This window comes from Psittacula echo (assembly GCF_963264785.1).
Source record: "Psittacula echo genome assembly, chromosome: 6".
NCBI lineage: Eukaryota > Metazoa > Chordata > Aves > Psittaciformes > Psittacidae > Psittacula > Psittacula echo.
Window position 1 is genome coordinate 23,356,394 of NC_137743.1, and position 23,782 is coordinate 23,380,175.

The 23,782-nt window shown below is 41.2% G+C and overlaps 1 protein-coding gene across 1 annotated transcript in view; it reads right to left on the reverse strand.

Moving 5' to 3' along the window:
* Nucleotides 1-23,782, reverse strand: part of LOC308223217 (unconventional myosin-X-like) — a gene marked incomplete at both ends in the record, with an annotated part of 95,066 nt that overhangs the window by 3,813 nt on the left and 67,471 nt on the right. The window contains 15 exons of the mRNA XM_080621970.1: nucleotides 322-445; nucleotides 1,315-1,451; nucleotides 2,238-2,445; nucleotides 3,646-3,943; nucleotides 5,831-5,954; nucleotides 7,161-7,318; nucleotides 9,895-10,089; nucleotides 11,774-11,916; nucleotides 13,352-13,407; nucleotides 14,048-14,141; nucleotides 15,799-15,894; nucleotides 16,738-16,981; nucleotides 17,470-17,593; nucleotides 19,513-20,304; nucleotides 21,792-21,831. Of these exons, the coding sequence (XP_080478096.1) occupies nucleotides 322-445; nucleotides 1,315-1,451; nucleotides 2,238-2,445; nucleotides 3,646-3,943; nucleotides 5,831-5,954; nucleotides 7,161-7,318; nucleotides 9,895-10,089; nucleotides 11,774-11,916; nucleotides 13,352-13,407; nucleotides 14,048-14,141; nucleotides 15,799-15,894; nucleotides 16,738-16,981; nucleotides 17,470-17,593; nucleotides 19,513-20,304; nucleotides 21,792-21,831 (2,833 nt within the window). The remainder of the gene's footprint in view (nucleotides 1-321; nucleotides 446-1,314; nucleotides 1,452-2,237; nucleotides 2,446-3,645; nucleotides 3,944-5,830; nucleotides 5,955-7,160; nucleotides 7,319-9,894; nucleotides 10,090-11,773; nucleotides 11,917-13,351; nucleotides 13,408-14,047; nucleotides 14,142-15,798; nucleotides 15,895-16,737; nucleotides 16,982-17,469; nucleotides 17,594-19,512; nucleotides 20,305-21,791; nucleotides 21,832-23,782) is intronic.

Consider the following 23,782-nt stretch of genomic DNA (forward strand, 5'->3'; position numbering starts at 1 on the left):
TAGTTTTAATGATTCTTCTTGAATCTTTATCCAAATTTCTGTATCTTTCAAAATTAAATTTTAAAAGCATTTAATTATCATTGGTGTTCAAGGTTTTTTAAGCCCTTGTTCATTTTTCTTGCTTTTGTTCTAATACTCCTATTCCCTAGAGAACTTCACAGTCTATCTGCTTGGTAGATCCCAGGCAAAAATTCAGCCCATTAAATTCTTCTGTTCCAACAAGTATTCCCACTTCTAATGCAAAGGTAAGCCAGTTTTCTGTATACTCTTGTGTGCTTCTGCCACCCTGGAAATTAAATCATCCTTCCAGAGTAAGCTTACCTGCTCAAACATGAAGGCAAACTCCACCCCATCTTTGGGAACATTCTCAATATCTAAGAAGCAATAAAGCTTAAAATACAGCTGCCACTGTCCTTCCTCCTCTTCTTCTTCAGACCCAGCAAGTCTGTAATATTGGAAACAGAATGAGAGGAGAGCAAATCAGTAACCAGGAGCACCACAGTACTGGGATGTCCACAGTGCAACTCTCAATATGGAAGACATACCTGGATTTCTGAAACAGAGAGAATACATAACTACCTAATTGAGCAGGACAACCTCAGTGCAGCAGACTTTGCTGGTAACTTCCATTTTTAACTCTAAGTCACATGAAAGTTTGATTCATCAGAAGGACCAAAGTTCTTATCAAATATATTTGATCAAAAAATTAGATAATAAATGCAAGAGTTGGGGCAGGACACAAAGTAGTCCCCATTTTCAAGCTACTGTTTCCATCAGATCCTGTAATCTTGTGACGGTGAAAAACATCAACCTTGCCACTATTTGGAACTATTTTGTTTTTGTCTTTAGAACCACTGTAAAATAGACACTGGCACTGACAGTTTCTTGCACTATTTATTGGGGTTTTTGTTTGCCTAGCCACAAAATCATAGCTCACCGTAAGAAATCAGAGCTGCATTTCTATGCCCAAATCTTTGCTCTCTCTTCTGATATAGCTTTTATGATGTAATTTGGCAAGTTTGTTATCAGATTTCAGCAAACTTTGCCTTAGCTCTGCTAGCAAACCATTATTCTTTGATAAAGGCACTACTGATTTTGCCCTAGTAAAGAAAGCTTCTTCACCAAAACAGATGTGAACATGCTTTTCCTCAAGGTGAGAAACAGTGCTTGAACCTTACCAGGGAAGCTCAAATCAGAGTGAATGATGGAATCACTGCAATTGCTTTGCATAAACCTACCAGACTGCACTGCCACTTAACCACTTAAATGTAACATTCAACTAGGAGTTAAAGGTTTTATGTAATATTATTTTACCTCTCAAACTTGGCCAAGATATCAGCCACAATCACCCGACTCTCAACAGCACGGTCCACCTGCTGATTATGTTCAAAGAGTGCAAACATGTTACGGCTGTCTTCCATTGCTAAACCTCGGATCAGCTTTTCAACCACCTGCAAAATTGGAGAGAGATCACAGAGTAGGTATTACACACGCTTTCACACGGAAGAATCAGTACCTCTTCACTCAAAATTTCATAGACCTCTATCATGTCTCCCTTAGTTACCTCATTTTCAGATGAAAGAATTCTGACCCTAAAAGATCAAGGAAGTCATTACTTGTATATGATCATCCTTGCTGTTCTTCTCTGAACCTTTTCTATCTCCTTTACCCTTTTGAAGATGGGGGAGTTAAAACTCTGTACAAGGTACAGACACATAAGAGATTTAGATGTCATGATGACATTCTTGGTTCCTCTAATAACAGTTCCACTCTTTACTACTGTTTTTACATCTGTTTAGCACTAATGTTTTCAGACATACCTACTATAATCTGAAATCTTGCTTCTGACCTGCCAATGATTAAGTTATACTGTAAACCTTCCAGAATGATTACATTATGAACTGGAATTTCAACTTATCCAGAAAACTGTGTTTTAGCAAGTCATCAGAATTATTACCTTTCCAATGGGTAGAACACCAAAAGTGTTTAGATTTTGCAACACTATCGTTAAGTGATATTTTACAACCTGGGCATAGGCCTTGCCTAATTCTGAACCTGCAGAATAAGCTGAGCTTTCCCTACAGACTTTGCAGACACAGAAAAAAAAAATTGTACCTAAAAAAATAAGAAATTGGAGTTGAATGGGAAAAGGGAGTCCCTTCCACAAAGCCAATATCCAGACAGAGAGATGTGCTTACATCTAGTTAGAGCTAGATGTAACATTACTAATGCATTACCTCCCCAGCACTTGTGTGGGAATTGATGGTTATTTTACAGGAGCCACCTCCATGGCAGTACACTGTTGTGGTCATTTCTTCACGGGTGAGAAGAGCCTGTATTTCTTCCTGAGAGGGCACAAACTCCCTCGTCTTTGTTCTCTTCAGGGAATCACTTATGAATTGCGCATACCTGTCTATTTCTGAGCCTGGAAAAAGGTCTTTTACCCTAATTGTAAAGAGAAGTGGAAGAACTCATTACACAGTGAAGCAGAACTACCATGTAACAGATTACCATATAGTTCGGACTACTGTATGTAAAGCGTTCAGTGGAGATACTGATGTCAAGTGCAACCACAGAAAAAATGAACTCTCTTATTTCCTAAACCACATAACCTGCTCTTACTAGTCATTCCAAGGTCACTTTAGTGACATTTCTCAGCAACACATGAAATAAGCAGTTCAAACATTCCGGAGTTTAGTACCAGCTGAAGATAATAGGATTGACCATCTCAATCTACAAAATTGAGATTAAAAACTATAAAATTGAATGTAAAATTTTTTTCATTTACTTGTGTTTTTTAATTTGCTGGCTGTGCTTGAGCCACTTCTACAGTATTTTTCTGAATCAAAAAGATAGAAAGTAGATGCTTGTACACAGCTCTCTTCCCTCCAAGGCCAGCAGTTCTAAGTATAACGTTATCTGCAACTCTAGTGATAAAACCATGAAATGGTGACATAGAATATTCCTCAGCATCTCTTAGAACCAGCCCCTGGTGTAGCTATTTGGTGTATTAGCACAAGTTTCATCATGCTCCTTCCTGGCTTGGAAGGAATTAAATAGATTATCTTTCTTGTCATTAATGAATGGAGTGAGACTACATGGCTGCAGCTCAGCCTCAGTGCAGACTGCTTGGAAAGCTGCATTAGATGCTGAAGAGGAATTAGAAAGAAATGTAAATCATTTAGTTCATGAAAATTGGAAGTTAAAGCAGGTTAGAAATACAAATTGCAGCACTATGTGCTTAGTTAAGCACATACATACTGAAAAATTACAAATTGTTGAAAGGACCTTAAGATCATCCAGTTCCACCCCCCTGTGATGGGCAGGGACACCTCACAGTAAACCATGTCACCCAAGGCTCTGTCCAACCTGGCCTTGACCATTGCCAGGGATGGAGCATTCACAACTTCCCTGGGCAACCCATTCCAGTGCCTCACCACTCTCACAGTAAAGAACTTCCTCCTTATATCTAACCTAAACTTCACAACAGAACAACTGCTAGCAAAAATTGTGCACAGAGGTAGGAGGGTGCAACACCACAGGAAGATGTTTGCACAGGAGGAGAATGAGATGGAGAACTACAACAGCCAGTTGGAAGATTGGCAGACAGAAAGGTAACAGGCTGCAAATAAAAAGGATGTTTACCTTCTAAGGTGGAACTTGAGGTAGCGCAGGATCCCTCTACTAGGCAGAAAAGTGCAGCTCATACATGACATCAGCTGCCAGTGGTGCAAGTTCCCAGTACTGTTGGGATGCGGCATGTGGTTAGTTTGTTTGATAAGCTGACAGTACACTTCATCACGAAGGGGCTTTAAATCATGGCAGGTCTGCAGAATGCCTTGGATAATAGGTATGGGGTCAGACACTGTCTCAATTTCCTGAAGGGAGTTAAAGATCTTCACTGCTTCATCCTGTAAGCTGCTGTAACCCTTCTCTTGTTGCACTGGGGAACAATCACAAAGATGACAAGAAGTGAGCATTACATTCTACTGGCCCAGCAACACTACGAGCAACTGTACTAGTCTGTCACAGAAGAAAAGTGACCTGAGCATTAGCTCATCTCCTGAACTTTAAATTTATATTTAAAATTGATTAATGCTTCCCCTTTACATGCACAAATGCAGATTTAATTAGCATTTGCCAACACCTAACTTGCTACCACTGCAAATCCATTTTTTTTATATACTGTGCAGAAAAGCAAAGTAATGTTTTTAAGGAAAACTAGCACTGAAATCTAGTTCAGGCTTCAGTGTCTGCAGATGAGTTGCCACGAGACAGCTTTTGGCACTTCATCTTCAGACAGAGGTGAAGGGGTGGCAGAAAGTCAACTCTTTGTAAACTGTCTCCTCACCTGAGAGCAGCTGTAAAGTGAAGGGTCAGTAATGCAGTTACAGCTTTAGGTGCCTGAGAGCAAACACCAAAGCCTGGCTTGTGTACTCCCAATAGTCTATGTTTTGCCCCTGAGACAACACAATTTTGGCAAATTGCTCTACCACTGATGCAGCTTTTACCTATTGTTTAGAATTAGAATGCCTACTCCAAATCTGCTTAAGTTTCTTAAGCACCTGAATATCTGCCTTGAATTGCTCAGAAGCGTGTGATACTACCATACTGCTCCAGGCTTGCATTTTCTGCACATCTCTGGGGCCATAGGTCCTTATGAATCTCCTATATAGCCATTGCTTCCCCAATGGCCATGCATTAATTGTACAGTACCAATACACAGCCCTGTAGCAAGTTCCACAGTGTTTTTGCTCTGTAATTTTTCTGTTTTCCAGATTTTGTTTTTTCTTTGCTTTTAATCTGCCACTTAATTTGATCGTTGTATCAGAAGTGAGCAGTTACTCCCCTTTCACTTTCTCCATGACAGTACTCTAGTGCTAAAAGCTTCCTTTTGAGGTTGAAGAGTTCTGCTCTAGCTAGTCTCTTAATTGTAGGCAAGTCTTTCTATGCCTTTAATCTTTGGGTAGGTTTTTACTCCTCCTGTATCTTTGTTAATACATGAAAGGCCAAACTGAATCCTGTATTCAAGATGCAGGTGCATGATACATCAGTAAAGACGCACAGAGACTTTTTCGTTTTCTAAGCTTTCAAAACCTTGCATTAGCTGTTGTGTTTCTGTGCTCAGCATACGGCTTGACATTTTCATAAAGCTATGTGAATTTCTGTTCACTTTCCTAAGCAGAACTAGATCACTACCCATGCAACACTGTTTTTCCCATATACATTGCTTTGCATATCCAGATTGAAATTAATTTCTGAAAAGATTTTGTGGCCCAGTCATTCTGTGTTAGAGATTCTTCTATAGGTCTCCAGCGACAGCTTTCAGTTTTAGTATTGCCAAACAGTCTGGAATCATCAGCTAATTACCTCAGTTTGCTGGTGGCCTACCAAACAGTCTAGCTCTTTCATGTTCCTGAAGCGTCTGAAGGATTCATTTCGTCTGGTTTTACTGCAGCTTCTGTATGTGGGAATAATATCCCACTGCCAGTTGCATAATGCAATCCTGTTGTAGGATTTCTGCTGGAGCTATTCACAGTTGCAGCTAAAGGATAACAGGCTGCACATCCTCCAGATAGATGATAAACTATCTGCCCCCATTTACTTTAAGACTCAGAGTTCGTAAGATCCAGGGCAGTGGACACAGAATACATTCTGGGTCGTGAAAGGATCTAAACCCTCTCTGAACCCTGGGGGCTTCTCAAATGAATGTAAACCCAAATGAACTTCACCTGCATAGAGAGCGCTTACAGACCATTTTTGTGGTGCTCAGGCTCCACACTGATCCTCAAAATGTGAGCAGATTCTGTCACATGGGTAAAATACTTACAGTTGACACTAACATCTCCATATGGCAGTGGGAGCAATGGGGAATGCAACGGGTGCTGGGTGTATCGCAAGATTGGGTTCCTCCTATATGTCTGTTCCACAACTTCAAAGTTTGTGCTGTTTTCCTGTGGAGAAAAAAAAAAGAAATAAAAATAAAAGAGGATTATAATGATCCTTAAATGGGGACAGACCTTCACAGGATGTCCTTACACATTTATGTTCAAGCTCAACCACCTTTATCTAATTTTCTGGAGGTCTACAGAGGGACTAGGGGACCAAGGCATAATTCACATATAAAAATTACTCTGTACATTATTGCTGAAAATTAAACATAAGAATAGTCACACTGGGTCATACCAAGCACAGGATCCTCACTTCAAATGTGGCTTGTGGCTGATACCTAATGCAGGCATGTAACAGACATACATGACATGATTCCTCCCTGGTATATCCTCAAGTTTTCAACAGTAAATGGTTAGCAGACCTTCTGATCACAGATCCACCATGTTTAATATGTAATAATGTGACTGATCTCTCTGCATTTGCCTGGTTGTACTCCATGTGTTTACAGAATGGACAACCAAAGTGCACATGGTGTTAAAAATCTGGGCCCGTCGCTATCGTATATATTGGCATCTTCCACATTTCATCCTATATTCCTTCCCTAATAATACTTAACATTCCATTTGTCCTTGAACTCTGAGCTGAGATTTTCCAAGGTTCTCCAGCTCTTTCTTCCCAAATAGTTACTATATAATGGCATCTAGTTTAGAGCTCATCACAATGCATATGTTTACATTACATTTCTTCTGAAATATGCTTTGGTGTGTCTTCTAATATGATTCTCTATTTAATTTGCCACAGTTTCAGGAAAGAAGCCTTTTCAATAACTAATCCTGTTACAGTGGCAAAATTTCTCCTATTTTGAAGGACGTTTTCTTTCTGCCCTTTTACTCTGCTATTACCCACACAAGCCTAAGGTACATAGAGGACTTCAGGGTACAGCAAAGTCACATGGCTGGTAAGAATGGAAATTTTTATATTTGTGTCCAGAGGATGTTTAGGAAAGGACAAAACAAGAATTTGCAATTTGTAATTACACACAGTTGTAGCCTAGACTTACACAGATCAGATAACATGATAATTCAAAGTAAAATTAACATAAGATTTGATTGTTTAGTTTCACAGCCATTTAGGTTTCTTCACTCCCTGCCCTCCCAGTCCCAAGACAGCAACTTTGTTTCTTGCCTCATTCTCAGCAATGGCTGGGTAAGGCCAGTGGTGATCTAGCTGCTCTCAACTCACTTGGGAATTAGCATAATGCTACCTACCCTGATGTCACGAATGAGTTGCTGTGTAGGTGTTTCGATGGGAACTTTACTGTCAATGACACCTTGAATGGCAGAAGCCCAGCGCATAGCTTCATTCAGCAGCTTCGTGTACAGTCTGTAAGAGTGCTTTCGCCCATGGACAATGATGTTCCAATAGCCTGTGGGGAAATAAAGAAGCTGGAAGGTAAAACTTGCTTCCATGTAATGTAGTTGTCTGGAGATCAGCACATGTGACACTCATCTAAAAGAAGGAGGACGCAGGGAACTACAGGCCTCTCAGTCTGCCCTTGGTGCCCGGGAAGGTTATGGAGCAGATCATCTTCAGTGCCATCACATGGCATCTACAGGACAACCAGGCAATCAGGCCAAATCAGCATGGGTTTACGAAAGGCAGGACCTGCTTGACTGACCTGATCCTCTTCTATGACAAGGTGACCTGCTGAGTGGATGAGGGAAAGGATGTGGATGTTGTCTACCTAGGCTTTAGTAAAGCCTTCAACATCATTTTCCACAGCACTCTCCTGAAGAAATTGCCTGTTCATGCCTTGGATGGGTGTACCCTTTGCAGGGTAAAAGACTGGCTGGATGGCTGGGCCCAAAGAGTGGTGATAAGTGGAGTTAAACCCAGTTGGTGGCCAGTCACAAGTGCTGTTCCCCAGGGCTCAGTACTGGGGCCAGTTCTGTTTAATATCTTTACCAATGATCTGGACAAGGTATTGAGGGCACTCTCAGTAAGTTTGTCGGGTATAGACAACACCAAGTTCAGCAGGAGTGTTCATGTGCTGGAAGGCAGGAAGACTCTACAGAGACATCTGGACGGGCTGGATCAATGGGCCAACTGTATGAGGTCTGACAAGGCAAAGTTCTGGGTCCTACACTTGGGTCACAACAACCACATGCAATGCTACAGGCTCAGGGAAGAGTGGCTGGAAAGCTGCCCCACAGAAAAGGACCTCAAGGTGGTGTTCAACTGCCGGACGAACATAAGCCAGCAGTGTGCCCAGGTGGCCAAGAAGGTAAACAGCATCCTGGCTTGTATCAGAACAGTGTGGCCAGCAGGACTAGGGAAAGTGATTCTCTCCCTGTACTTGGCACTGCTGAGGCCACACCTCAGAACACTGTGTTCAGGCTTGGGCCCCTCACTATAAGAAAGCCACTGAGGCACTGGGGTGCATCCAAAGAACAGCAATGAAGCTGGTGAAGGGTCCAGAAAAAAAATCTTATGAGGAGTGGGTGAAGAAATTGGGGATGTTTAGCCTGGAGAAAAAGAGGCTCAGGACACACCTTCTGAAAGGAGGCTGTAGTGAGGTAGGGGTCAGTTTCTTATCCCAAGTAACAAGCAACAGGACTTGAGGAAATGGCCTCAAGTTGCACCAGGGGAGGAGTAGTTTGGATATTGGGAAAAAATTTCTTCACCAAAAGGGTTGTGAAGCATTGGAACAGGCTGCGCAGGGAAGTGGTGGAGTCACCATCCCTGGAGGTATTTAAAAGACATGTAGATATGGTGCTTAGGGACATGGTTTAGTGATGGACTTGGCAGCCCTAGTTTAGCAGTTGGACTTGATGATCTTAAAGGTCTTTTCCAACCTAAATAATTCTATGGTTCTCTTCCTGCTTGTAGCATGTCAGAGAAAACCCTTGCTGCTTTGATAGCAACATATGGTGTGTCTAGTTAAAATTGACTAGATAGACATTAATGTCCCTATTCCCCAAACATATTTATCAGCAGGAAGGTCCTAATCCAAATTTTGGTACAAAGACAGCTTTCCAAGATAGATCTTGCAGTGTAACATGAATACTTCCCTGCCAATCAGGCAGGTCACTTTCACAGACAGCATTTGGGCTGTCTGTCGTCACTCAGAAAATGACCACTCTACACAGAGCACCCAGTCAAATTGCCAAATGAATTCTCAAAGTTTTTAAAAATACTGTATTTGACATAAACTGAGAGATGACAAATTCGCTTTGCTAAAAGCAGCCCTAGATATTTGTTGGGATCAAAAACATGGACTACCTGTTGTGAGCAAGTGGAAGAAATTTTCTCTCATCTCACTTTACTAAGTGCTTCCAGCTTCCAGCCCTTTTTAGAAATACCCCAAGTAATTCCACTACTCAAATGTCCAGTATTTCAATTCTTGTTCTAAGGCTCATCTTCTGTCAGGGGGATTTCACCCTTTTCCCCTCCTGAACTCATAAGGCAAGCCAGGGAGGATCATGCCAGATCCTGCCTTCCCAGAACTGTGTGACACTGCACAGAAAGCAAACATAGGCTCTTGTAATCTTTTGTTTCTGATGAGTTAAGTGATGCTACAGAAAAGAGTGTATGCCACTGCTGTCATTTAAGACAATAACACTGTCCCCAGAGACAAATGTAGGTCATGCTACAAAGCAACAGTTATTTATAAAGATGTTCTGATAATTACAGTGTCAACTACAAGAATTCATGCCCCTTTGCCGATATGGGAAACACATAGTGACACTACTCAGTGAAAAAACATCAGCACTGCATAACTCCATCAGGTGTGAGGGACTTGCTGTCACTTGCACACTACTGTGGCCATTTGCAAGTCTCTTACAGTTTCTGTGAGAACAGATGTTTGAAGCCAGACACAAAGCCTCACATAACATCAAGACCACCTTCTCAGCATGACACACCACTACATTCCTGCATTATTCCTTCTTCAGGCAACTTCACGCATGGAAGATCTGCTCATTACCACTTTCTTCCTCTTACCTGTGTCTTTGAAGACCCTCTCATCAGGCTGTACTATGGAGCAGAGGCTATTGAGCACAAGTGTGCCAAGTTTGGCAGCTGTGCGCTCAGATGACTTGTAGTAGTCAAGGGCAGTATTCGTCAGAACAAACCAGCGTTTCTTCATCTTCAGAGAGGACATCTTGTTGTTGCTCTGAACCTCTTTATGAAGCCAGCCTAGCACAGGAATACAGACATGTCAATGGTTTTACCACCACAGCAATCTTGTCTCTGGCCTGGTAGCTCTCTAACTATGGGACAAGAATTCCACCCTCTGCAAAAGGCTCATCATGCTGGGACCTACCAGCTCTGCTTTACTGGCTGTGGCAGTATTCTGTACAGTCTCTGTAAGAAAGTAGCCCAAAATTTTCCACTTAGCTGTTCCATCCTTCAACTTTATGTATTGATCTGTGGTTTAGTTTGCCATCACCATGAGGGCATCCTCTATTAAGAATGCTTCTTTCACAAGTCACAAACATGTGAACAAATACTTTACAATTCATTTCTCCAAAGAGATGCCAAATGCTTATCCAAACCTCAATGAAAAAGGTTTGGTGATACATGCATCTCTTCCTCCCATGGTCAGGAAAAATATGTCTTCTCTCATTTTACATTCAATACTATAAAAGAAAACATAGTCTGAGTTGTGAAAGCTGTCAAAAAGACAATTTTCTATTCAGAGCTGTAAAAAGTAATGTCCACCCACAAGGCAAAAAGTTCAAAGAATGTGGGACTGAGCCCAGAGGTTCCATATAAAGAAAAGATAAAGAAACAGACCTTTCTGAACATATGCCTTCATGGCTACATTACTGTCACACGAACATCTTACTATGAAGTGCAGAGCATACATTGACTTTGCAAAGCAGCATTTCTTTTTATCTTAAACTAATGAACAATATAAGATGAAAGGAACTGCTACCCTGCAATTAAGTGTTTAAAATTTAAGGTATTCACACTGTTGTTTGATAGTCTGCTTTATAGCATTTAATTTCCTTAAAATATTTAAGACTAGGATGGAAGGCTTATGCCACTTTTGCCTTGCCATGAGCACTCTTGGACCTTTATTCATCACAGATACTTTCTGGAAGGTGTCAGGCAATTTGCTCATGCTCCTCCTTTCCACAGATGGGATCAGGAGCGCCTTCATACCTTTAAGACCATGTGATGGGCTGAAAGTACTAAGGGAATTTAAAAATATTTGAGACAAATGGGGTAATATTTGTAATATGTGTGATCAGTACTCATGCATCAGGTCCTCCATCACCAACTAAGCTCTAAATAGAGACGTAATTTAAATTTTTTGCTCAGCCTCAGAGAATTCTTTATACCTCACTATGTCAACCCTAATCAGGTTAGTTTGTTTAGCTGAGGACAGCAGCAATCCCACAAAGATCTCTCTCCCTCCCTCTCTACATGACAGGTGTCAGAAGGAACAGAGCTTTCTGAAAACAAAAGCTGCAGTGTCATGTCATAGTCAGTCTAAGCCAGCTGCTCCTAAACAGCAGCCATGCTCCCTTCCTGTTCCCTGACGGCATTTGCTGGACATGTTGAAATAAGCTACAGAACTAACATCCAAAAACTAAACGTATAAAGAAGTACTTCTTTTTTTCCAGCTTTAGCTTTTTGAAACCACCTGACAGCGAATCATATACGAGTCAGTGCGAGCATAACACAGGACATGACAAGCAGCAGGCAGGAAGGTGGAGAGGGCAGGAAATGATTGGTTTTGGGGAGCAGTAAGTAAGATGCGATTATCTTAGTAAGTAAGCAGTAAGATGGGATTATCTGCAATCACACCTCCCTACAGATCATAAATGGAAGACTAGTTTCATGTATCATAATCACATGCATTTCCTTTTACCTCTCACAAGGAATTCTTGGCCATCAACCTTAGATTCGCCTTTTGGTTTCTGCAGCAGGGAGATCCAGTGATGCATCTCCTCAGGAGTGTCGCTGTTGCAGTGAATCACTCGATTTGCTGTGATGATCACAAAAGAATTTGGTCTGCCAGAAAATAAAAGCACTGAAATTGTCGTAACCATACAAGTATCTCAACTCGCAGCACACCCAAAGCCATGTTCTCTACCTTCCCATACACAATGCAGAAAGTCTCTGAATACAAACTACAGAGGAGTGTAGAACTTAAGAGCATCTCTTTTGCAGCTGATCTGCAAACTGATGAATGCAGGGAGCAGATAAATGGAATGAAACATCTTTCAGAAGCTATTTCTGAAGACTAGAAAACATTAATCAGCTAATGACCAGCTGTAAAATGTCCTGGGTTCATAGGCACAGGACTTTGTTCTATCCTCCAATCACACAGAGCTAGTGTTAGTACCACTAGACTGAGCTAGTACAGCCATTATCCTCATAGTTATTAACACCAGGCATGCAGTAGCAAACATAGGTTCCAGCGAGGTCCTAAATTAAAATAGGTTTGAGATTGGTTTTTAAGAGTATGAGCTGATCCTGACAAAATAGAGGAAAAAACATTATGTTACTCCTAAATGATTCTGTCCTCTTGCAACAGACAAATGTGCCCTCCCAAAAGAACATTCAGAGTTCTGCACAGAATTGATGCCCTAGGGGAAAATGGAAAAATAAAAATATGACCAGTTCCAAGAGGACAGACTCAAAGCTTTGAAAGCAAACACAGATTTCTGTTCAGCTTACTATTTGTGCCTAGTTTTTTTTACTGGTACACAGATTAACTATGAGGAAGCCATGCTGAGAACTGGCTAAAACATTTTGATCAATGAAATCTTAGTTTGCTAACAAGATACACATTTCCTAAACTAGTAACCCCAAAGATTGGCAACTTGTGTGAGGAAAAAAAAAAAAACAGACCACAGAGGTAAATAGTAGCTAACATTTTACTCCAGCACTCTAGTAAGAATCTTTGCCCTGGCTGAACCTGTTAACACTGTGGGAAATAATTAAATGTTAATGTAAGTGATACGAAATGTCTCTTCTCTGAAACAAACCAATCTGTGAACTGAAGGTCTGTGCTCTCTTGCACTGCAAAGATTTCAAGAACAACAGAGATTTCTCAATTAATCCGTTGTTCTCCACAATGGTGTTTCTTTCTGCTAAATTTACAACAAAATTACTCTGTTAAAAAACTGGAAGTGCTGCTTTTGCTGGACATTTTTGTTCAGTGTTAGTAATAGGTAAGCCTGTAATTTCTTGAAATTAAGATTATGCTGTTTCCACTTTTAAGAGGAAAAGAAGACCATTTTCACTCAAAGCAAATATATGCGGTGTGAAATTCATGCCTGTGAAATGACACAGCTTGAAACAAGCTACACTTCAGTTATGTTTATGTGGAAAAGAATTTTCATTAATTTAAACAAATGCAAACCCCAAATAAAATCTGGACCTACCCACAAAAATGTTAGAGAGTTTCTGATCTAAGAGATGGTCAGGCTGCTGTACCTACCGATCAGGATTGTCTGAGGCACAGACAGAGTCAATAAGCCCAACATCCAGGGTTCCCTGTACAGTGAGAAAGACAGAGAACAGGAACTGCTTGCATCTTACATTACAGACATTCTCCTTCATGAATGGGATTGGAACTGAAAATATTATTCTGAATTCCAATAGCTTGAGTAGAAATGAACATGTGAGAAAGGCACGAGTGAGTCACTTTGCTCCCTGAACAGCACAAGAAGATGTACAAGGGCTCCATGGGACTGGAGGAAAAAGAGCTACAAATTTCCAAAGAGCATTATGAAGGTCTGAAATAACCTTCACTGGTATCTCAGTACTGGCAAAATAAATACATTGTTCTTCCCAACTGTGTATCTTCTGTCTGGAGTAACTGTGACCCAGACAGAAGTCCCAGACTAGTCCCATAATCCCATCAAAAGGCATTTTATCTGCATAAGGCAGCCCCAATCTTTCCCTCAAACTAAAGATAGCCATTAGTGATCAAGCTGAGCCACCCACCACAACCACCATGTTCCCCACTGCTTACCCTTTGTTCTATCATCTTTGTTGTTTCTTTATAGTAATTGTGCAACTTTCTGATGCAGCTGATGAACTACAGCACTGCAAGTGCTGGAAAAACATGCACAAAATAGTTAAACACAGAGGGCTCTAAGCATGCCCACAGACTGGTGGCACAGTAACTCACCACAGCATTTTTTGGATTGGCCTGTTCATCTTGCATTTCCCTCAGCTGCTGCGCTGTAGCGCTGTGTACTCGGCTCAAGACGTTAAACCAACCACTGGCAATTGAAACAGACTCACAGTTAAGATTTGGGTAGTGAAACTAGCTGTAGAATATGATCAAGGAACCTGGAGAGCTGCCAGTGGGAAAATTTCTTCATTCACAATTTCCTCAGGACTGTACTACAAAATATCTCTTGGGCTGATCATACCAGATTCTAATGTCTTCCTTCCTCCCTATTTATCCATGAAAATTCTGTGCACGTTCTCCAACCCACTGACAGCTGCTCCCACAAAATCCAGTTTTCTACTTGCTATTCAAGAAACTGGAAGCAGGCAATGGCTTTACATAAGCACATGTCAGCAGACTGAGAAGAGCATACAGCAGTTGTAAGGCAGTCAGGGTCAGTTGGGAATCTTCCTGGACTAGAGTCCTACAGACGGCTGGAAGCCTTTCCAACTAGTGTCTCTCTGATCTGCTCATAAACTCAAAAGTCATATGGCTGCCAAACATGGGGGGGTTTATAAGTTAATTTGGAGTTAAATTATTTGGCTGTGAGAGAGCTTCTCATTACGGACGTATCTCGAGGCTAATCTCTGTTACAGAGCAAGCAGATTCTTATCTGCAGCTTCCAATGATAACAACAAATATCTAGACTCCATGAAGGATTCTCAAATTGGATACTCTATCAGATCTGCTAATTTTGCTACTGCAAGTGTTGGTGCTTTCTTGTCCCTCAGAACAGAGACTGATACAGCATTGACAGAGGCCACATTTGTTTTATACTTCTCCTAGCAATTCTGCAATGTTATCTTAGGGCAGGCCCATTCCTTTTCCTTCCAGTTGTGGAAGTTCTAGGTTCAGAAGTTACTGTTTCTTCAGCTACTGCCCCGTGAATTTGCCTTTTTCTTGTTCATGTGGCAGTTCTTCAGACTATTTTTGTTAGTCTCTTTCACCTTCCCCCATACTCTTCCTACATCCAAATGAAATAATAACCAACCCTAAATAATTTCACAGCATCAGATTAAAGTAGATCAGAGAAGCAGTTACACTGGCTGGGCTGAGAGAGTAGAAGCCTTGGTAGCAGTGGGAAAAGTGGGAAGACATGAGCAGCTAGGGACAGTAACCTCTTAATTTGGCTTTGCATAGGCAGAATAGGTGGTCCAACCTGCCCTTAAGTGACTGATTCCCACTGTCTGGCCAGGACACCAAGAAGGAAGGACATGAGTCATTTGTTTGCTTTGCACTGAGAAGATTTTATCAGATGACACTACAGACTCTGATAAGCTGCAGCCTCTTCTCTGTCTCCTGGGTAAAACCCAGCTGCTCTCGCAATCATTTACAGACAACATGAATAGACTTTTTGTTTGATTCAAGATTCCATTTAATAAATAAATCAGCTATTAGATGTTCCAGTTTATATTAAGGTTTTGTGTGTCTCCTGAAGTAACCCTTGAATTCAGCATGCTCACAGCCACATAAGAAGGTGGCAGTCCTCTAACTGACTGATAGGCTGAACCACCATCCCAGAAGCTGCAACAGGGAGTCCCCAAAGTAGGTGTGGTACCTCCTAGTAAGCACTAAATGACAGTCAGGAATGAATCCCCTCTTTTCTCCAGCAAAAGGGAAGTGATTATATTTCCCAGGCTGTCCCATGAGCAAGTTGGGTCAGACTTGCACTGAATGAACAAACCTAACAAAACTCCCTCTTGTACCTGGCATCTTCTGGTGACTCTGCGACAATGTGATAAACTCTGTCTTCCGTCACAATGTCCAAGGCATTCTCCTTTTCATGAATGTCCACAATCTCCCTGGAACATACCAAATCACAAGAGTCAAAACTGAAAACCTTTCACAGGCATGAATTCCATCTGGCCAACTTTCTTTTCCACATTGTACCATTCAACATAGAGAAGGGAAAGCACTGATTCAGATGGCTTATAACTCCAACAGAAACACATTTTTCCAATATACATCAGGGATTTTAGGATCTCCTTAAAAACATTTGTGCTGTTAATCTACTACAAAAGCAAAACTTTAGGTGTTAAATGGCTTTTCAAGACACCAGCAGACTACATGATTACATGGAAGAAGAGATAACAGGGAGGTTGATACAGAGGGCTGTTTACAAGTGGGGTGTGCCACTCTTTTCGGCACTTTACAGGACCACATAATGCTAACAGATGACTAGGCTCTCCTTTCCTACAGCAGGAGCTGAGGAATTGGCTAAAGCGGCAAAAAGAGCATCTGGGACTCAGGAAAAAGCACAGTACATGTTGCCAAATTCAGATCCGCTGTGAGCTTCATACCACCTCTGTGAATGCCTGAAGATGCCAGGAAACAGATGGAGTCAGGGTAGGAGAGAATGCATGGGGTATGTACTTAATTATCCCCTCCCGTTCTGGCTTCTTCCATGGCTTGGAAAGAGCTTCTGCTGAATTATGAAATGCAAGACTTGATACTACTTATCAAGCAATTCCAGACTACCTCCAGACTAAAACTACAAGTTCTAATTGTCTTTTTCTTTCCTTATGTTTCTGATTCTCCTAGCCCTATGGGAAATACATAGGCTGATCAACTGGCAGCACTAAACACTTCATTATTAATTTAGAGCGTGAATACTGGGGATCACAAGGATTTATTTCTTCACTTACTTTGCCCTTCTGATATCAATTGTCCCCTTCAGCTTTTCTTCACTATCATTCTCAAAGTACATCAGCTTGGATTCTCGAAGCACAAACCACCGACGTTTCCAGTTGCGGCGTGAAAGTGTTGACATTCCTCCACCTTTTTTATAGAGCCAGCCTGACTTTAGTGCCTCTTGCTTGGTGCGAAACCACATGAAGGCCTCATTCTTCAGAACACACCAGCGCCGCCTCCATGGGTTCATGAGACCTCCTGAAAAGCAAGGAAACAAGATTTCATCAGACATGCAACAAGTGCCATGCTTCCATTCTGACCCTCCTTCTTTGGCGCTTGGTAGGAAATTCAGTTCCTAGAGGAAACAAAGGAGCTGAAGGAGGGAAATAAGGTTATGCTTAAGTTTGGACAGAGAAAAACCAGAACAAACTAGTGAAACAAACATAAAATATAGAAATACATACACTACTATATTTTTATACTGTCTTCAGTTTTGTTGCTCAGAATGAGTCATTTAAGCCCATGCTAAGTGGGCACAATTAAGTCCCAGTGGCAAAGAAAACCAGTCCAATTCCCTGACATCCACCTCCTAGTTGTTTGGTTTGCTTGCATTAAATAAAAGAAGGGGATAAAAAGAGATTAAATAGAGAAGTAAGAGAAGACGAAGATGATGGTTCTGAAGAAACAGAAGAGGGAAGTGGGCTTTGTGGATTCCATCCTTCCAAAGTGTTGGCTAAAGCACTTACCTTTCATGTAGAGATAGCTGTGAAAATAAGGTGGTCCTGTGCCATTGAAGAGAGTGACTCGTCCATTACCAAATTCTTCATCTGTATCAATGTAAACATCCACTTCTTCTTCACTCTCCAGGAACTACAAAGGAAATAACAAATACAGGCTACTTGGGCTCTCCTGACTGCAGGAGGGCTGGAGCAAATTAACAAGGTTAGAGAAGTCACATGATCAAAAGGTGCAAAATTACACATACTCCCTGTACAAAAAAAGCAATACAGTAAAACTAGAGGCTTGACCGCTTACCCATTAATGCCTAAAGCAAGAGTCTCTAGAGCATGGAATTTCCATATCAGAAAGGAAAGTGACATTCAGCAGTGGACATGGCTAGAAAACTCCAGTTACCTGCGGTAACAAACTTTTCTGTTTCAAGGCAGAGCCCGCAGTCCAAAGATCTAAACTACTGAAATAATATCACAGTATTTACTCATCCCTGTTCTACAACTAGATAATGGCCCTCAACCATAAGAAAGTACTTTACGATGAAACCTCATATTACCCTATCATTTCCTTTACTTTAAATACAACTTCATTTGACTGGCTTTATTAATTTAATACTAATAAAGGCAGTTCCTTAGACTTTTTCTTTTCCCAAATGCATGTTGCTTTTTCTCATGTTTCCCTTCTGTCCTCTCTCTGTGACCCTGCAAAGTGCTACTCTTTTGTCCCATTCCTGTTCCACTCAGTCGTTCTCCCTCTCTTGCCATTGAGGTTCAAAAAGCAAGTACTCTTGGACCAGCAGCTACTGATGGGATCTTGACCCTGCTGCAGTTATCTCTCGTATGCTTCTTGCCATGACACAGTAACAGCTGGATTTTTTATGGGTCTTACTCGCTGTGCAGCTCAATAAAACCCTCCACTTCTTATTTACATTTTATGAAGAATGGTGGAAACTGGTCTAGGCTGTGACAGAATGATTCATGACTTGAAGATTACCTGACAGTGATCCGAGTACCTGCCCACAGAGAAGGTATCTTTACTCAAGCAGATCACATCACAAAATATTCTGATGGCTGGCAGCTGACATTAGGGAAATGCAAACAGGAAAGATCAAGCAACTTTTTAAGAGAGGTCACAATCTGCCATTGGAAAAGAATAGTAAAGGAAGTAAACTGAATTCCTTAAAAGTCAACCAATCAATCCTTTTCTACAGATATTTTATAGCTCAAAGCTCTATTCTCAGAGACATAATTTATCAGAAGTATTTTTATGGCTATCTTTGGCTTCACACCTGAACTCCTCACAATCTTATGTGGGCTCACCTGACATCTGCTTCTGTAAGGGGATGTATCATTGCATTATTAAGCAACTAGCCTCAGGGCACTCAGGAAGTTCAGAGCCTAGTATGGGATCTAAACTGAGATGCACCAAGTGTAAAGCTAATAGCCCAGCTTTACTACCAAGTCACTGTCCCTGTGGTAGGAATGAAAAGGTTCAGTCTCAGTTATGTGCACTGGGACCTAGCCTATATCAGCACAGCAATTTTTTGTAGCTTTAGAATAGCTTATCTATTACACAGTAGCTGAAAATAAGCCATTGACTCCGAACAGTAACAGGACTAGAACAAGAGAAGCTTTAGTGATGGAAACAAACCAAACCCCAGCCCTTCCCATTTCCTCTTGTGACTGTCCACTGAAAGCTCAGGCTACTTCTGTGAAATCTCTCTAAGGCAGAACACATACCTACAAGATACTAGTTGCCTGCTTTCAGTCTTCCTAAAGGGTATTAGGTTAATATAAGGTGATGGAAAAAAATCTAAAATAGTCTAGAGACATGTGCTAGCTTCTGTACCAGTAGACACTGGACAATCACAAGCCCTCTGGCCTTCAGCCTACCTATGACTCTTCCCTTTTTTCAAGCTGATTATTGATGTAACAGGGAGTTATATGTCAGTAATAATACAAACAGCAAGCAGACACTGAGTAAGAAGACAAGGATATTATTAAAAATGCCAACAAAGTTACACTGGTGTCTGGAAAAGTAAAGGGAGAGCATCTTACCGAGTCCAGGCTGCCACGGTTGGAGTCCAGACTGGTACCATGGGAGTGTCTCAGACCTTCCTCACCATTCAGAGGCTCAGCTGAGGTGCTACCTGCCTCTCCACAGCCATCAAATTCCTCATGGTCATAGTCAGACTCCACATCGGGGGGGGAAGTGTAAATCGGCTCTCCCACCTCTCTTCTGTTACTCCTTTGTGTATCTGAGACAGTGCTGTAAATGCTCTCTGCTGGGTCAGATAGAGCCCTCTGCTCCTTGGGGCTAGTGGTTCTATCCACAGGTTGTTCTGGAGCAGGAACAACCTCTCCAACTTCCCTATGGAGAAGTGAAAGGCTTGTGTCTGTGACTTTCTCTGAGTAGCTATTGCTGTTTCTTGTGCCATGCTGATTCAAGACCACCAAACTGGAAGTTGGTCGTCCTTCATCATCAGCATGAAAACCCTCATCCACTTCTTCTTCAGCCAGTGGTGCCACCAGGCTGCAGTCAATGTTTAGTGTCCCCTCACTAGAAAGTGAGCGCTCCAAGTTCTGCACACTTTCATCCAGATTGCCAAAATCCAGCAGCTCCAAAAACTCCTGGGCAACCCTAGATGCCTCCTTTTCCAGCCTCTGGATCTCTTCTTCTCGCTGCCGATTGATTTCATTCCTGGTATTTTCACAGATGATAGACATGTGATCCTCTTTCTGTTGCTGCAACTTCTCAATCTCCTTCTCCAGTCTTAAGATCTCCTCCATCTGACGTCTCTCCTCTTCCTGCAGGGGAATATCTACCTCCTCAGTCTTTACAGCTTCCACCTTGAAGAATTTATACAACAGTGTTAAAGCAGTTTCTTCAACTTATATGTGTTCCTTGCCTGGATCTTTCTTCCCTCATATCTTGTTTGCCTTGTACTTTCCATTTGCAAAAAGATGACTAAGCATCCTGCAATCATCCATGGTATAAAAGCTAAAAGTAGAACTAATGGATTTTCAGGTACCTCCTTTTTTTTAAGCAGCCTAACTCCTTTCTGAATCTTACAAATAAGCTCACTGGAATCAGTGAAATTTTAGAAGATCCCCTCTGTCTGCTGCTCATATTACAGCCCTTTGTACACTACAATTTGGGTAAAAGCATTCTGAAAGCCCATCGCCTCTTTTTGAACTATCTCACACACATAAAAGAGCAATATGAATACATATATGCACTGCCTGCTTAAGAGCTGAAGATTTCCTGGAAATTCATTGGAAGATTTGGGGATTTCATTGCTTCCTGAGCTGGGGGCCTGACCATCAGAAAATCTAGGTCTGGAAGGGGTACTTGCAGTGAAGTAAGGACTGCATCCATTCCAATCCCACTCCACCAAAACTCCACCCAGAGTTTCTTGGCATTCTTTAGCATCACTGGATGGATGATGACTGGCTGCTGAAGACTCAGTCTTCCTGTTCTCCATAACTGAAGTAACAGGAAATTTCTAGTAAGTACACAATAATTAGAAGACGGAAGATACTGGTAACTTTCACTGACATTTAGCTGTAAGATAAAGCCACCCTCCCCTCCACAGAGGATGTTGAAAACACACACACACAAGAAAAAACATAAATAAATTCCAAAAGGATTTCATGTACTTCCTGTCTGGAGTATGACAATGCAGCCAATGAACTGGCCCATTTAAGGTACAAACCTTGCTTTCTTTAGTTATACTGTTTATTGCTCTCTACTTGACTCTTACTTGTGGACAAATGCATTTCTATACTCTAACTTGTCATCTCTCCAGAACAGAGCTGGCCTAAAACTGGGGAACAAGTGGTTTGAGACAAGAAATAAGAAAATACACAGCTGTTTTCACACACCTCAGGGTAGGTGGTGTGCTCTTTGATATATCAAGTACCAACAATTAGATCAGTTACAAGGGCTTTATTTTAGCCATGGCAGCAGCTGGCTGCACTCTTATTTTGGCTGTTACAGGCAACAATCCAGGAAAATAGACTATGTTCAGCACATCACAAGGTCATACAATAAGCTCAAGCAGTAGAGAGAGAAGAAAGGATGCTGCACGTTCAATAAAAAATTTTCAGACAGGAACTATGCAGGCTGGTACAGGAGCCTTGAAAAAAACACCACTTTGTTCACTCTATGCTTCTCTGCCAAAGCCAAACATCTGCAGGTTTTGAATGAACAAAGCCAATTTCTTAAATAGTGTTGCCACAATAAAAATACTAGCTCTGGTCAAAGTGTAGGCAATGGGGGACCCTTCACAGATACTCAATAGAAAATATACGTAAAGAATAACTCTTAAACTTACCTGAGCCACCTGGAGTAGCAGATTCAGTTGGTCCTTTTCTCTGTTAAGAAACAAGACACAATAGTCAAGAGATAGTCCCAGTCCTTCTATATGAGGCTTTCAGAATTACATGGACACATCATCCCTCCACAGTTAAGCTTAAAGTAAGGTGCCTGTGGTAAGACTGATTTAAAAGCTTTTGTAATATAGTAAACATCCAATTCTCTGTGGTTGGCACGACCTTTGTGGATACAACAGATTTCCTCAACACACTTAGCTTTTTTCAGATCAATCAGGAAACTGGACTAGGTAGAACACACTAAGAAGGACATTGGAAACACTGTCAGAAAGACTGATCAGGTTGACTCACAATAAATGTAAACAGAATCTTCTGAAGTACTGTACGTCCATGGATATTAAATGAGACTGTACCTGCATGACTGACAGATACCAGGAAACTATTTGTGTTTGGTTTTTTTAAAAAACAGAATTATTGTAATACCAGAATGGAATCTGTGCTTTGTTTGGCTTTTACTTTCTATTCTAGAGACCTGGGTGCTCCAGCTTGCATAACTTCTCAATGGCATCCAAAACCTAGTTTACTAGTAAGGGCTGTAAGAGTCAGTTTGTTAGTAAATATGAGTAGAGGAAAAAAACTATCCCACGGTGCTGCATCTCCACTCAGATCAAAAAGGTTGTACTTCAAGAGAAAGCTGTCACTATTATGGCCAGTTTCTCCATAGTGAGCATGCTACAAGCAACTGAACTAGCAGAAAATGCCAGAGTCATGCACAGGGAGCAGGGATAGTATGTGGTTGGATGGAAGAGTTTGCCTGTAGTAACCACTGTGCAGCTGAATTCAGACTGGCAGTGGGAATTTTCAAATCTATAATTCAACCTCAAGCAGAATAGGAGGGCAACAATATTTATTTCTCAGGGCCTTCAGCCTCCCAGCCAAACTCTAAATTGCAGCTGCAAGTCACAAAGTCCTCACTCTTGCGCTCTCCCTCTCAAAAAAACAAAATCCAGAAAATGGTTATAAATGAAAGCTGACATAAGTGAGATCCAGATGGTTCCAACTCTACTGAAAGATCTCTAAGAGCCATGGGTTAAACAATTGCCTTAAATGATAAGGCAGAGAAGCAGAGCCATTTTAAAATAAATCAAGAATATCACTTACAATCTACACACTAATTGCTGCAACTGTTCCTCTCATTTTTTAGACCTCTGATACTTCTTGCTGCTTTCCACTCATCTCCAAATGATCCAAACTCTTCCTGAAATGTGACACCCAAAACTGAGGACAGTACTCCAACTGAAGCCTTACAAGTGCCAAGCGGAACGGAAGAATCACCCCCACATCTCACAGAAAGGATCCTGTTTAAAGACAGCATTTGCTTTCTCCTCTCACACAGCATGACACTGAAAACATGCTCAACTTAGCCTCCAAATCTTCTTCTCCAGTTGAAGTAGGCATTTGTTTTTCTCTCTCTGTGCATTTGATTATTCCTAATTGTAGATCTGCATATGTTTGTATTGGAAGTTACCCTATGTTTTCCAGACCCTTTCTTCAATTTGCCAGAATTATTCAAATTATAATCCTGTCTAGTTTTATACTTAAAGCCCTCCAAAAGATGGTTTTATCTGCAGATTTAATAAGGGTTTTCATATTTCCTCATCCAACTTATTATGAAAACATTGCACTAGTACCATACCCAGCACAAACCGTGGAAGAATCCCACTAAAGAGTTCTCTCCTATTTAACAAAAGCCTACTATTGCTTACTAATTAAAATGCAATGGGTTGGAACTTGATGATCTTAAGGTCCTCTCCAACCCTAACTACTCTATGATTCTATGAATACAATGCATTAAAAACACAAATCCTAATCTTGCTTCATGCATTTTTTTTCTAAATCACATTCATCATAGTGTCTTACAGGATTGTCATAACATGCCAAAGTCCCTACCTACTCAAAATCAAGTTATCCACCCTGTATGGCTTTTCCCTAT